The following is a 13,038-nucleotide window of genomic DNA, read 5'->3' as shown; positions in this document are numbered from 1 at the left end:
GGAATTACTTTTTACATCCCACCTGCCGCACGGCAGAGGTTACGGCTTATGCCCCACCTTGCGTTTTCTACTTGGTGAGAAGGTTTCTGTCTGGACTTAGACCACTAGGGAGCTCAGAGAAAACCACAACCCTTTCCTATTGCCAGGAACACGTGTCTGGGGCAGGATTCTTGGAATGTCTGTGCCATCTACTCTTGCTTGCCCTGGCTCCTAGGATCCTGGTCTGTAGTTAAACTATTGTCCCACTAGCTACACTACTGTTACCCCACCGGAATCCTGTCTGGAACAAGGCAAGGTGCATATGCACCTGCAACCGTGTGTGTATCAGGCACATATTTAGAGTAATTTATAACCCTGGTTTGAGAACTCTCAGCCGTAAGCCTTTGAAGATGTAGGAGCCCTCATGCAGCAGTTTCCATCTATGGGCCCTGAGAGGTTGGGCTGTTGAGGGGAGTGGAGACAAGGAGCACAAAGTTAGGGAAGCAGCCCCCAAGTTCACATGTAAGAGCAGAGCTCCCAGCCAGGGTCCATTCTTGTCTTGGCAAATAGCTCCCATGCAAATCAATCCCATCAGAGGTGGAGGTGGTAAGAGCAGCTTAGGGGAGCCGGGTCCTCCCCCCAGGTCCTGCCCAGATGCACCCACCTGCTAAGGCCTCCACCATTCTGTCTCGTGGACCCCCAGGTCATCCGTGAGGGCACAGCAGAACGGACCATTCCGACCACACTTCTTCCAAGCCTCTTGTAAAGTGGATTTCTTTGGTAATGCACAGGCTGATAATTTGCTTTTTGCTTGGCCTCAAGAAGAGGGACACTAATGGGTGTTATCTTTTAAATGAAGAATTTGTCCTGTACACAGAAAGAGTAAACAGGCCTTAAACCATAGAACCATAGCAGGGAAGCATCAATGGGTCGTGACATGTGGCCCTGGGGACACACAAGGGCATAAACAACAAATGACCCCAGTCCTGGGCCCCAATCAGCTCTGGGCCAACAGCAACCGAGAGAGCCTTCCTGCACCAGGGTGACCTGGAAAACCACACCTACTGTAAATACGCTGCATGACAGGTTTTTTTTTTTTTTTTTTTTTTTAGAAAAACCAAAACCCTCAATTTGCTCGAATATTTTTCCTTTTATGTCATTGCATCCGTTAACCCCTTGGGTTTTGCTTTTACAGTAGCGCTCTTTCCTTAAGCATATTAGGTCAAGCTGACATGCAGTATAGATTTGTACTATTCTTATCACACACGCCACCTGAATGCCAAACATGCTTTTAACAGGGACGCTCGGATGCCTTTTTAGGAAAAACAAATCTTTATTTAAAAAAAAATAATAATAACTTACAAATTGAGAGAATTCTCCAAAATGAGACTGTTCGTTCTGTGCACAGTGTTGCAGCCTGGAACAGGTCTGCCCCGTTTTGCTTTTTTAAGGTAACTTTACAAAACTATGAATATCACAAACTGTTTTTACAGAGTCTTTCCTGTTCCGTATCCCATGCCAGTACAGAGCACCACACAGATAGAAAACTATCGTAAATAAAACATTTCAGCCAGAACTGGCATAGATTTATAGATTTATATATATATATATATATATAAAATTTCAAAACAGCTAACAATTAATGTCATCCTTAGTCAAAACTGAAATCAAACTAGCCTTAAAACTACAACACTCTGGATACATGTCTGCGTTATAGCTCCCGTACAATATTTAAAATATATTTAAACTTTCAAATACATTTATAAGGTACACCGATAATGAGAAAATAAAGTCTTAAGATTTAAATACAAATCACCATATAAAACCTCCAGGGAACACAGAACGTCTTATTGTACAGAAATGCAGGCTAGCCTGCCCTGCGGCAGACTCGGACACGTGATGGGCCTTGCACACGGCAGGACGCACGCACAGAGCCGTGACAGCCACCGCGGCCGCCCGAGAAAAAGCGGAAGGATGCTCAGTGGCACCCGCTCCCCTCTCATGACTCCAGCCTCAAGCCCCAAAGCCACCTTGCTTTACTCTTGGGAACGATGCAAGCCAGTGCCGTGGAGAAAGCAACACACTTGTCCCCGAGACCCCACAGAGCGTGTCACTTAGTATTCTGCTCCAAGGCAGAGTACTCTGTTTCTGACACCCTAGAGGCATCGATGAGCTTGGTGAGGCCTGTCTTGGCCGAGTACTTGAAGATGAAAGCCTTCATCAGCTCGTACCTATAGTTACGATTGATAAAGCTGTACAGCACAGGATTGACACAGCAGTGCACCAGCGACAGGCATTGTGTGACGTGCAGAGCAGTGAAGAGGAAGTTCTCCAGCTGGCAGGTGAAGGGGATGTAGTGGAGGATGGAGAAGATGTCCAGGAGTACCACCACGTGGTAGGGCAGCCAGCACACGAGGAAGACCACCACGTAGGAAAAGATGATCTTGCGGCTGGTCTGCCTCTCCTGGTCACTGGAAGCGGCGAGGGCACGGGCCAGCAGGCAGTAGAAGATGGCGATGATGCAGAAGGGGATAGCGAAGCCCAAGACCACAGAGACCAGCTCCATGCTAATGAGCCACTCCTTGACGCTGTGCTCGGGATAGAAGGAGCGGCAGTAGGTCTCGTTGTTAGACGCCGACGTGACAGTCTTCAGGTAGTAGGTGTCTGGCAGGGACACGCAGAAAGCCAGGAGCCACACCAGCACGCAGACAACACGGCGGACCACCTTCTTCCTGCGGCTCGAGGTGCTGGCGAAGTAGGTGATGGAGAGGTAGCGGTCCACGCTCATGCACGTGAGGAAGAAGATGCTGCCGAACAGGTTGATGGAGAAGATGAGGTGGGTGACCTTGCACGTGAGCTCTCCCATGGGCCACTGGTTATGCTGCACGAGGCTGACCACCCAGACGGGGATGGTGACCACCACCCACAGGTCGGCGATGGCCAGGTTGAGGATGTAGCAGTGTGTGTCGTAGCCAGTGGTCTTGGCCTGGATGTTCACCCAGACCACCACAGAGTTGGCGATCATGCCGATCACGAAGATGAAGATGTAGATGAAGGACAGCGTGTACAGCAGCACCCCTTTGTTGGGCATGTTGGGACACAGCACCGTGTCGACGACAATGCAGTCACTGCTGTTGCACGGCCAGCTCATGTCGGAGAAGTTCCCTGGCTCCGAGTAGTCAAAGAGGTGCAGGTCCATGGCGCTGCAGGCAGCAAGCAAACGGCCTGCGCAAAGATCAAACAGAGAGAATGCAATGGAAAAGTGGCTTCATTAGGACACACCGGAGGCCTGGTCAAGGCACTTTTCCAGCGCTCTGCATACTCGGTGGTGTCTTCCCAACAAAAGAAAAGGAAACAGCCCAGCAGAGCTCCGCACAACAAAAAACCGGCCCGGTATCTAAGTTTGCATGGTGCCTAAGCGAGAAGAGCGCCTGCTTTCTGTCTTTGTATGGCGGTGTTCCCCAGGCATCCCCAGCCTGGCTAGGCCCACAGTGTGAGATCGGCGTGCTCCGGGGGCCCGAGAAACATCTGACAGCCATGGCGACACTGGCCACTCTCTCAGTCTTAGTAGAGGACAGTGGTGCCATTCTCCCCCATGTCCCAAAGGACAGCAGAGTCCACTGTTCCTATCACTGCTGTATTATAAGTATCCTGCTCTGGTGTCCTAATGAGTACACTTGAGATTCCCTTCCCAGTGTGCATCAAAAATGGGACTTGGTGCATTTTACCTTCTGCAGAATGCACATGGAAACCTGGGTCTTGGGCCACCTTCAGTGTGCAGCCATGAAGACCACAGGTGTGCGACACCCCCAGCTTGATTACACCCCAAACCTGCAGAGATCTCGGGTTTTCAACAAAGGGCAGCCACCCAGCTGTCCAGCGCCTACTTTCCCCTTCTAAAGAAGTAGTTTATCCAACTACTTCAAGAGCAACTTGGGCCAAGACCCAGAGCACAAAAGTCACCACCTGCTGCACTTCTGGGATTGGGAGGGAATTTCTCAACTTTCTTTCCTGCTGACTTGACCTAAGGCCAACACTCTGAACTGTCACCATTTTATTGTCCACAGAGATTTCATCTCCAAAGTACCACCACGGCATCTAGAAATGATGATTTCCCCTCAAACGCCCCAGCTAGAAGAATTCCCGGGAGGGTCTTCTCCTGATGCCCCCACCCATTCGAGGGCCTTGAAATCCCTGCAGGACATGGTCCTGGGTCGGCTGCCCACTGGGTGATCCTGGGAACAGGGGTATCCTGCTAGGAGTGACCTCACATGGGAAGATGGTTGTCCTTCCTTTTCACGGGTCATAGCTAATGACTGACCCCAGTCGAGCTTCTGTGCTAAGTTCATCCAACGTGGACCCCAGGTCACATAGGAAGATGGGTGATCCTGGTCCACGGGTCAGCACACAGGTGGCTACACTAACAGTATGCAGACACGTAGCTGGGAAAAGCACCCATCCTGAGACCAGACCTTCCCGGGTAGGAATTCTGATTCCTTCCACATTGCTGTTTAACTTGACTTGCTAACCTGTCTTGGGCTGCATTCTTGGGACACCAGCACAGAGGCACCCAAGAACAAAGGGACCCACTCCAGAATCTAGCGCATAGCAGATGCTCTGTAAGTCGCAACCCCACCCCTCCCCCCATCCCTTTGGCAAAATGCACAGCCCCCCTTTTCACTCCACATTGAAACCACCTCTTACTGCCTAAGGAATACATGTCCCTTCCTGGAGGGAGATGCAGGAGTGAGCAGAGACAGGCAGCTTGATAGCTTTACCTGCAGAATAAATGAACAGCATCCCTGATGGGTTAGACATCCTGCTGCCTCCCAGGACCCACTCCTTAGTTTCAAAACTAACAGCAGGTGACCTCATCTTAAATCTCAGTTAGCAGAGACCACCTGCAGGCTTCTGTCCCTCTCCCGGTGACCTAAGCAGGTTCCCGTGTCCCTACTGCCGAGGGGAGAACCCTGGGCAGCCCAGAAGGGGCTGGCAGAGGCAAGGCCCACAGCCGGGGAGCCTGGTGGTCCTCAGAGCACCCCAGCAGGAGGATTCCTATGCCCTAAGACCAGCAACTTGGGCCAGATCAGACAGACCACACAAGCACAGGGAGCACCCAGGGAGACTCAGCACGACCATGTTTAGGACAAAATCCTCACATTATGAGACTTTGGACCACTCTGTCCAGCTTGAGGCCCCTAAAGGATGTGGGGACAAGGGGCAACAGAGAACACCTTTGAGGAGCCAGGACTCCCCAACCTCCTGGACTGGCCTCAGGGTGCTGTGCTTGGAAGCCACAGAGCCCAGGGTCCAGGCGGTCCATGGGGCCATCCATGGGGCTGTCCACAGGGCCAGAAAGGAAGAAATGAGCCCCAGCCCTGGTTAGTCTGACTAGGTCCAAGTACACCCAGCTCTTTGCTCACCACAAGGAGTCAGTGACCGAGCTCAGGCCTCCCATGCCATTCATTCAGCGAGCAGACCCTGGGCACTGTTCAGTGTGGACAGTCAGACCCACGCAGAGGCAGGGGTCTACAAGAATCCCCCTGCCTCTCACCTTTTTGGAAATTACTCCACCTTTTTGGAAATTACCAGGTCAAGGTGTCGGGACCCACTCTCTCGGGCTGCCAACTGTCGCTATTCCCGGAGCTCCAGCCATGGTGGGAGAGGCCTCGGCTCCATCCTTGGTTTCCATCGCTGTCCTCTGGGCAATGAAAACCCGACTCAGCAATCACTGGTCCTCTGATCCAGAAGCATTTCTTGCTCGCAGGGGAAGGCTCCCCTCCAGCAGTCCTCTCCCTCCTTTGGGGGGCCCAGTGAGACTCTTCCAGCCAGGGCTCAAGTGGAGAGCAGAGGCTCCAAAGCTCCTGGCTCGAGCATGAAAGCCAGCTGGGCCCCGATCACTTATCTCCCACCAACCATCAGCCCAGAAGCTGAAGCCCAAGGCCTGTACCCGGACCACCACCTCCCCCAGAGGGACCCCCTGGTACCCCTTCCTCCCAGGGCAGGAGGCCTTAGTGGTCAAGAGAAGGAAGGATGGACAGAGAGGAGATGAAACCAATTGTGGTCCTCAAACTCCCTGCAAATCCCAACAGGGGACTAAAGAGGGAAATGGGACTCACAACAGCTTAGACCCCTGTCCTTTTGGTATTTTTCCCGCATTTGGTTTTAGAAACAATCCAGGGCTGTTTCCAGGAAAGAATATGACTTGACAAAGACAATCTGCATGGATGCTGCATGTGGCTTGCAGCAGAAGCCTGTCTGCCCTAGCCCGTGTCCAAGAGGGCAGCTGCATCAGTCCACTTCATGCCATTCCAGCGACAGCATGTGGCCACCACTGGAAAGAGGAATCTTCCTCAGCCACTGGCTGAGATCCTCACAAGAGCTCCTATAGAGCCATCAGTATGGCAAGCTATGGAGTGTCTACCCAGATCCCAGGTTTCCAAAGGCCTGGTAACATCACTTCGTCATGGGAAACCTCTCTTCCTGTCCTGGTGGAGGGAGGGGGCGGCCCAGTGGACCACAAGGGCCACTTTAACTCCCTGAGCATCCTGCATCTCCAGCAAAAAAGCAGGAGATGGCCTCTGCCGGTACACAGACAGCACCCCCATGTTCTGCATCCATCCGGAAGGATTCGCGCTCCCATCTAAGTGGCCAGGCCTCTGGGCCAGGGTGCTGGTGTGTTCATCCTGGGAGGCAACAGTGGTCTGCCCCGGACCTGGAGGAGACCCTTCTTCCCACTGGACCAACCTCTCTCTGCTGGGATAAGCCAGCGCCTCCACTCCAGCCAGCCTGGGGCCAGAGCTCAGGAACGCCTTTCAGAGTCAACACTGCCTGCCTTCCTGAGGGCTCGGAGCCGCCCCCTACCAAGGCAGGCAGGAGGATGAGACCCTCTTGCAACTAAGTGGTAAGGCATCTGCCTAAAAGGTCCTGACAGAAGGAAAAAAACAGGGCTTTGAATTTTCTATCGCTTTTTGATTTTACAAGTTCACACATTTCACCTCTCTAAAGATCCCGGTGTCCCCAACTGTCCCCAACTATCCCCGCAGGTATGTTTACTGGAGGCAACTTCGATGTCCATCGGGAGAGGGATGGTTTGATCAAGTAGGGTATATCCAACTGTAGCCGTAAGAAGATGGGGGCATCTGCTTTTGTGAAGACAGAACGTTTGAGCATACCTGAAGGGAGAGGCCAGAGGCAGATACACAGACCGAGAATGACCTCAGGGACAGAAAAACCAGAGCCAAAGGAGGAGCAGCTTTATATAAATACACGTGCACTGAGGCATAGAAAAAAGACCTTCAAGAAGGATAAAGCTTTGGGCAGGCAGAGGCCCAAGAGGGGACTGTAAATTTCACCCCATAAACTTCCGTATTATTTGAAATCTGACATCAAGAATTAAGTACATTGTGATGGAAGGGTGTTTCACAAGACATGGGTGGTGCGAGTTCCATTGTGCTAGAGCCCAGACACCAACTGAGGGCAGAGAACCGGACCTGTCCCCGTCTGCTCCCTTCTCCCCGGCACTCCCCGTGCTCTCTCTGACCCCCCTCCCTACAGTAGCCACGTGCTCTGGACCTTTTCCCACCCCCGTATGCAGGGAGCATCTCACTTCCACCAGGACAGGAAGGGACGTTTCCTATGGCCTACAGTGGACCCAGCATCTGGCCAGTCCTCCCCACCGGCCTGCGGTCTGCAAAGGGACTCGTCCATCACCCGAATTCCCAATGGCACAAGGCCATTGGGGAATCAATGGGAGAACTTTTCTGGGAGATGAGCCTCCCACTTCTCAGCCTCCTTATTCATCAACCAAGTATCCCCACAAGTGAACTACAGCAACTGGCAGGCAACATGTCACTGCTCCAAATGGTGGCCTGAGCTCACCCAGGGAGCTGGCAGTCAGGCCAGATTTAGACGTCCCCAAGCTTGGTCTGCACGGGGTGGCAGTCGGCCTGCAGAGAACAGGCCCTCTCTCTGGCCCAGAGTCAGCCCCTCCGTGACGGAGCCTGCCAAGTGTTCAAGCATCTGGCTGCTCTCCCCAAAAGGGCCTTCAGTGTGTTTGCAAATCCCCATCACAGACCGGGAAGAGTCTTCTCGACCAACCCTTTAGCCGCTCCTTTCCCAGCAAAGGTGTCCCGTTTCTCCCACCCCAGCCCCAACCAGGACCCACATCTCCAGGCTGTGTCGCGCCACATTCTTCCTGCCCAAGCTCCTCACCCCCAGTCTTCATCCTCGGGCCCCATAGCCAGCCCGAGGCGGGTGTTTGGGGCACTCCCAGTCAGCAGTGATATCAGGCTCCACCAAGACCAGGGGTCTGAGGTCATCCCGGGAGGAGTCGTCCAGAAGACACTTTTCTGCACCCCTCATCAAGCTGAGACAGACATCAACCTTTTCGTGCCCCCAAATGTTTGTGGAACCTCCTCTGTGAGGGGCACTGCTCCAGGGCTAATAGACAGGGATCACCGTGGCCCATCCCCCAAGAACTCACGAGCCAACCGACAAGGGCAAGAAGGCAGCAGGGTGGTGGTGAGTGGCCCCCAGAGCAGGAGGGTGAGGGATTTCCACTCAAGTGGCTTATGGAGGCCTTCAAGGAGAAATGGATGGGTAAGATAATCAATGAAATACCATAAAGGGGTCACTGAATCGGGCTGAAGCCAAGCTCCCCACAAAGGAAAGCTGGTGACCAGAGTCAGGGGGAGGGGTGGGGGGAGCAGGGGAGTCAGGCTGGGCCTGCCCACGCAGGAGGCAGGAGATATTGTGAGCAAGGAAGCAGCTTGCAGCAGAAAAGGCTCTGGGGAGAGGTGGGGGTCAGAGGTGACACAAACCAGGTCGAAGGCAGGCAGTTAAAGGCCAGCTGTGGTGACAGGGTGCAAACAGGTTGGAGGAAGGTGCTCCTGCTCAGGCCCCAGTGGTGCAGATTGATTCCCCAATGGCCTTGTGCCAGGTCGAGGCTGAGCACCAGCTTGGACAGTTAGGGGCGCTCTAGCCGCTGGGGCTCCTTGGGATCTCTGCCTCCAGGTGACCTTTTTTTGTGTTTTTTTTTTTCCAGGTGACCTTTTTTTATTGGTTTTCTGCAATTTGGGATCTATGTCCTTCCAGGAGGGAATTTCACAGAGCCATTCAGTGCTGTTCAGACCAGATCACTCATCTGGCTTCTCACTGCTGCGACCTTCAAAGCGAGCCCAGGCCAGGAAAAGAGACACGCTCATCTTGGTCTGTGGCACACAGCTGCTCTCCGCACTTACCCGACTTATCCAGGGGCTTCTCCCAGGGGAGGCACGCTCTGGCCTCCTTGCCAGAGTCCCACACCTTCCACGCTAGCTGGCATGCGGTTCAGGTGAGGAGAACCCACACTACATCTAAAATATCATTAGGCGATTGTACATCATTGGGGTCAGGGTTTTGTGGGGGGCAGGGGTTGGTTTTTATGTGTGTGTTTGTTGTTGCTGTTTGGTTTTGTTCTTGTTTTTTTACCGATGCTGCATTATATCTACGGGAAAGACCAGAGAAGCTTCAGCTTCGGCAGACTCCCTGCAGCCATCTGCTAGGGCTGTCAGCAGATCGGGGACTAGTCTGTCCCCCAGTGCCAAGCAAACAGAAACAAGGCTGTCTTGACAGCAACTTATTTTACACAAGTAGGGAACTGCTCTAATTCATTAGAAAACTCAAAAATAACAGAGAGTCAAAGAGAAAAATAGAAACTCCCTATCCTGATTCAGAAGGAGGTCACCTATCGCTGGAGTTCTCAATGTACTTCCCGTTAATGCACGAGTTGGGGCATCCTCGCCCACTTTGAAGTATTTGGGGGAGAAATCGAACCCCACGTCCAGAAACCCAATCTGGTCTATTGTGCTCTGCTGCCCACGGGAAAGCAATGCTGTGCCCAGAAAGGCAGAGCCAGAGATCCACGTTACAAAGCTGCCGGCTGGGTTAGCCCCGTGTAACCAGAGCCCTTGTTCCCACCCAGCTCAGGACCTGGATGAGGCAGTGGGAGGTCAGGCAGGCTCTGGGCCAGACACAATAGGGCTCCCAGGAGAAGGCTACTCCATCTTGGCCTCTTCTCATAAAACTCAGGGATGATCCCCACAAAGGTATCTGTTACCATAAGAAAATTCAAAGATGCTGGCTATCCCGATGTACATACTGTCCTTTAGCTGTCCCTTAGCCAACGGTGGTCTAAAGCCACCTGAGTCACTTTTTAGTCCCTCCACCCTTGGGAGCGCTTAGAACAAAACGGAGTCAGCTCCCAAACCTACCTGTGGTTCAGCAAAACATTCACCATAAAAATATGCAATCCCCTCATTACTTTAACAAGGAAAGCACCTACTTTTTTCCCCCCAATTCTAAATTAGGCGATCCTTAGGTTAAAAAAAAAAAATCAAATATGCCCTGCAAGAAACCATCAAGTATTCAAAATCAGATCATCCCCCCTTTTCCATTTTCTTTTCTTCTCTCCCTCTCCTTTCTCTCTCTCTCTTTTTCTTGCTTGTTTGTTTTTACTTTAATAGAAAATGTGTGTCCCAGGGCTATAATTTTCTGGACTTGAAAAACACTTGATGTGAGTCAGCCTTGGGTTTCTTTCTAAACTCTACCTACATGCATGGAACTCAACTAGCAAGGCGTTCTAACACTGTTCTTGTTCCTAAAAGTAAAGCTAAGATCTTTTTAGTTCCAAATTCCATTGTGCCTGGCAAAAACCACTGAGAAAAATCTAAAGGCCTGAAGTCTCGGTGGTTTTTCTCCTCCGTAGTTTACTCTTAGACTTTCTAGAACGACGGTCGGCTGGTCTCAGGTCTGAGTAACTTCAGCCAGCTCCCTCACACCTCCCCGAAAACAGGAGCCCCTCTCCCTAGATGATCGCACAAAAAGCCACTGTTCCTGATGAAGGAGGTTTTTTTGTTTGGATTTTTTTTTTTTCATCCAGAAAGCCTATACTCTGCCTATTCTGGGTCTGATTAGAAACCATAATACCTTCTCAATTCTCCCAGGACTTGCTGTTAATAAGGGAAAAACTCACCTCCAAAGTCCTGACTTAGTTAAGCCCCGGCATGCTGCCCTGGCTATACTCTCTGGAACTTTTTTAAAACTATGATTGCAATGCGTGCCCCTTTTTAAAAATGGACAGGCAGCAAAATATAGGCATTTCTCAATTTTCTTTTGCTCTTCCACACGCCCCCCTCCACCAATCCCCAGGAGGCTGTGCGCACATTCAAGTGTTTATGGCAGAGAAGGGGGAAAAAGAGCAAATTGTTTCCAAGCTAGAGCTCCCCTGTGCAACTTTGCTTTAGAGAAAGGCTTTGCATCTGGGGAAACTGCCGTGCTGATGCGAGGAAGGACAGGCAGTTTATCCATTTAAAAGCTACAGAAAGTAAAGGACAGACGGGGCAGCCTCCACTTTCTTTTCTAGGCAAGCCTATTTGATCTCGGCATTTTCCTGGAATAAATAAAAGGACACAAAGGCAGCATCTGCGTTTAAAGAGAAAAGAAAAAGTTACCACATTGAGATTCTGCAGAATGAAGTTTCAGGGCATGTCAGCACACCAAATAGCTTCAAAGAGCTATAAACCATGTCAGGGGACCTGCTTCCACTTCTGGAAAACCTAATGACCCTGTTGTGAGCAAGTGAATTGAGAGAGAGAGAAAAGGAAAAGGAAAAAGAAAAGGGAAGGAGAGAGAAGAGAAGAGAAAGGAAGAGAGACAGAAAAGAAGGAGGGAGAGAGGGAGGGAGACAGCTAGTCTGACTTTTACAACTTCTCATTCTCCCTGGAAGTTACAAGTCTTGGCTAACCACCCACCCCCGACCTCACTCCAAAGCTCTCACTGTCAGTCACCCCTTGAATCTTTATGCTTGCTAACAGAACTGAACAAAAGTCATGCTTTACCTGAAGGGTACATTTTAAATTACAAAATCCTGGACTTGTGTGTGTGCTTTTTTTGGTTTGGTTTTGTTTTTCCTAACTGAAGTTGGACTTACCTTCCAAGAGCACAATAAATACTCAGATTAGCAAGGATGCAGTCAAAGCCACAAACACGGAGCTGAATTAACATTCGCCCTTCCAGCTTCTGGGTTTACAGGAGCCGGGACCCGCAAAGCCCCAAATTCCAATACGTTCTGGACTCACAAAGATTCACAGCACAGTTCCCTGCTTCATTCAAGGATGCCCCCTCCTAAAGTTCACATCGTTCTGCAATTGCTTATTTCCTGGCAAGTCCATCTATGTCCCGACTGATCTCCCCATGAAAGAGGTCAGCCGTGGTGCCAGGCGGTTCCCTATGCCAACTGGGAGCAAGCAGAACCGACAGTCTGCATTCTTGCTGAGTCCTCCCCCTTACCCGAGCTTCAACACCCACAGCAACAAATAAACACCGATTCCTAAAGCCAGCGGGCACACACGGAGCGTCCCTTCCACCAGTGACTCAAGGAAACCTGCCTTTTTACTTGCTGCCGCAGAAAGGGGCAGCCCCCAAGTTAGCAGACAGGCTTTGCAAAGCAGCCATGCAGCCTGCAGCCCTGGCTTTCAGACACCAGACCTGCGGACTCTCAGCAACCATCAGGGCGATTCAGAAAGAGGCCTCTGAGAAAGAGCGCTTAGCTGAGAACAGAAACCCTGCCCGCCTTCCTCGCCTTCCTTTGCAGGCAGGGCTGTGGGGAGCCGTTTCCTTACCTCCGGGGCTGGGCTCGGGCTCAGGGCTCAGGGCTCCCTGCGCGGCTGCAGCGCTCACCGCCTCCGGGCTGAGCAGTTTGCAGGACTGAGCTCTCGGGCTGCGGACCCGCGTTATATACACTGCAGGAATACGCCTCTAGGTGGCAGCTGTGGAACCCGCATCGCCCTCGCTCCCGGCCCGCGCCGCTCCCCCCCCCTACACACACGTGCAGCAGCGCGCGCGCGCGCGCGCGCGCACACACACACACACACACACACACACACACATGCGCACGCGCGCTCCTGCACGCACACTCCTTTCGTAAACCCCGGTCTTTTCCCGCGCAGCTCTGCACCCCACAACGCACTCTGTGGAAACCCCAGCCGCCCTTGACTTGCAAGGTCTAATGAAGCCACG

General features: G+C 51.9%; 1 protein-coding gene across 1 annotated transcript; it reads right to left on the bottom strand.

The window, feature by feature from the left end:
- Positions 1 to 1,292: 1,292 nt before the first annotated feature.
- On the bottom strand, positions 1,293 to 12,739 carry ACKR3 (atypical chemokine receptor 3). The gene is made up of 2 exons (XM_044241908.1): positions 12,642 to 12,739; positions 1,293 to 3,204 (listed from the first exon to the last, which is right to left on the bottom strand). Exon 2 carries the CDS (start codon positions 3,176 to 3,178, stop codon positions 2,090 to 2,092), a length of 1,089 nt encoding a protein of 362 aa, XP_044097843.1. The 5' UTR covers positions 3,179 to 3,204; positions 12,642 to 12,739; the 3' UTR covers positions 1,293 to 2,089.
- Positions 12,740 to 13,038: the final 299 nt, after the last annotated feature.

The sequence above is a fragment of the Neovison vison genome, chromosome 3 (assembly GCF_020171115.1).
Source record: "Neovison vison isolate M4711 chromosome 3, ASM_NN_V1, whole genome shotgun sequence".
In the NCBI taxonomy this organism is placed as follows: Eukaryota; Metazoa; Chordata; class Mammalia; order Carnivora; family Mustelidae; genus Neogale; species Neogale vison.
Note: the sequence above shows the minus strand (reverse complement) of the source record. Positions and strands in the feature narration are given on the sequence as shown.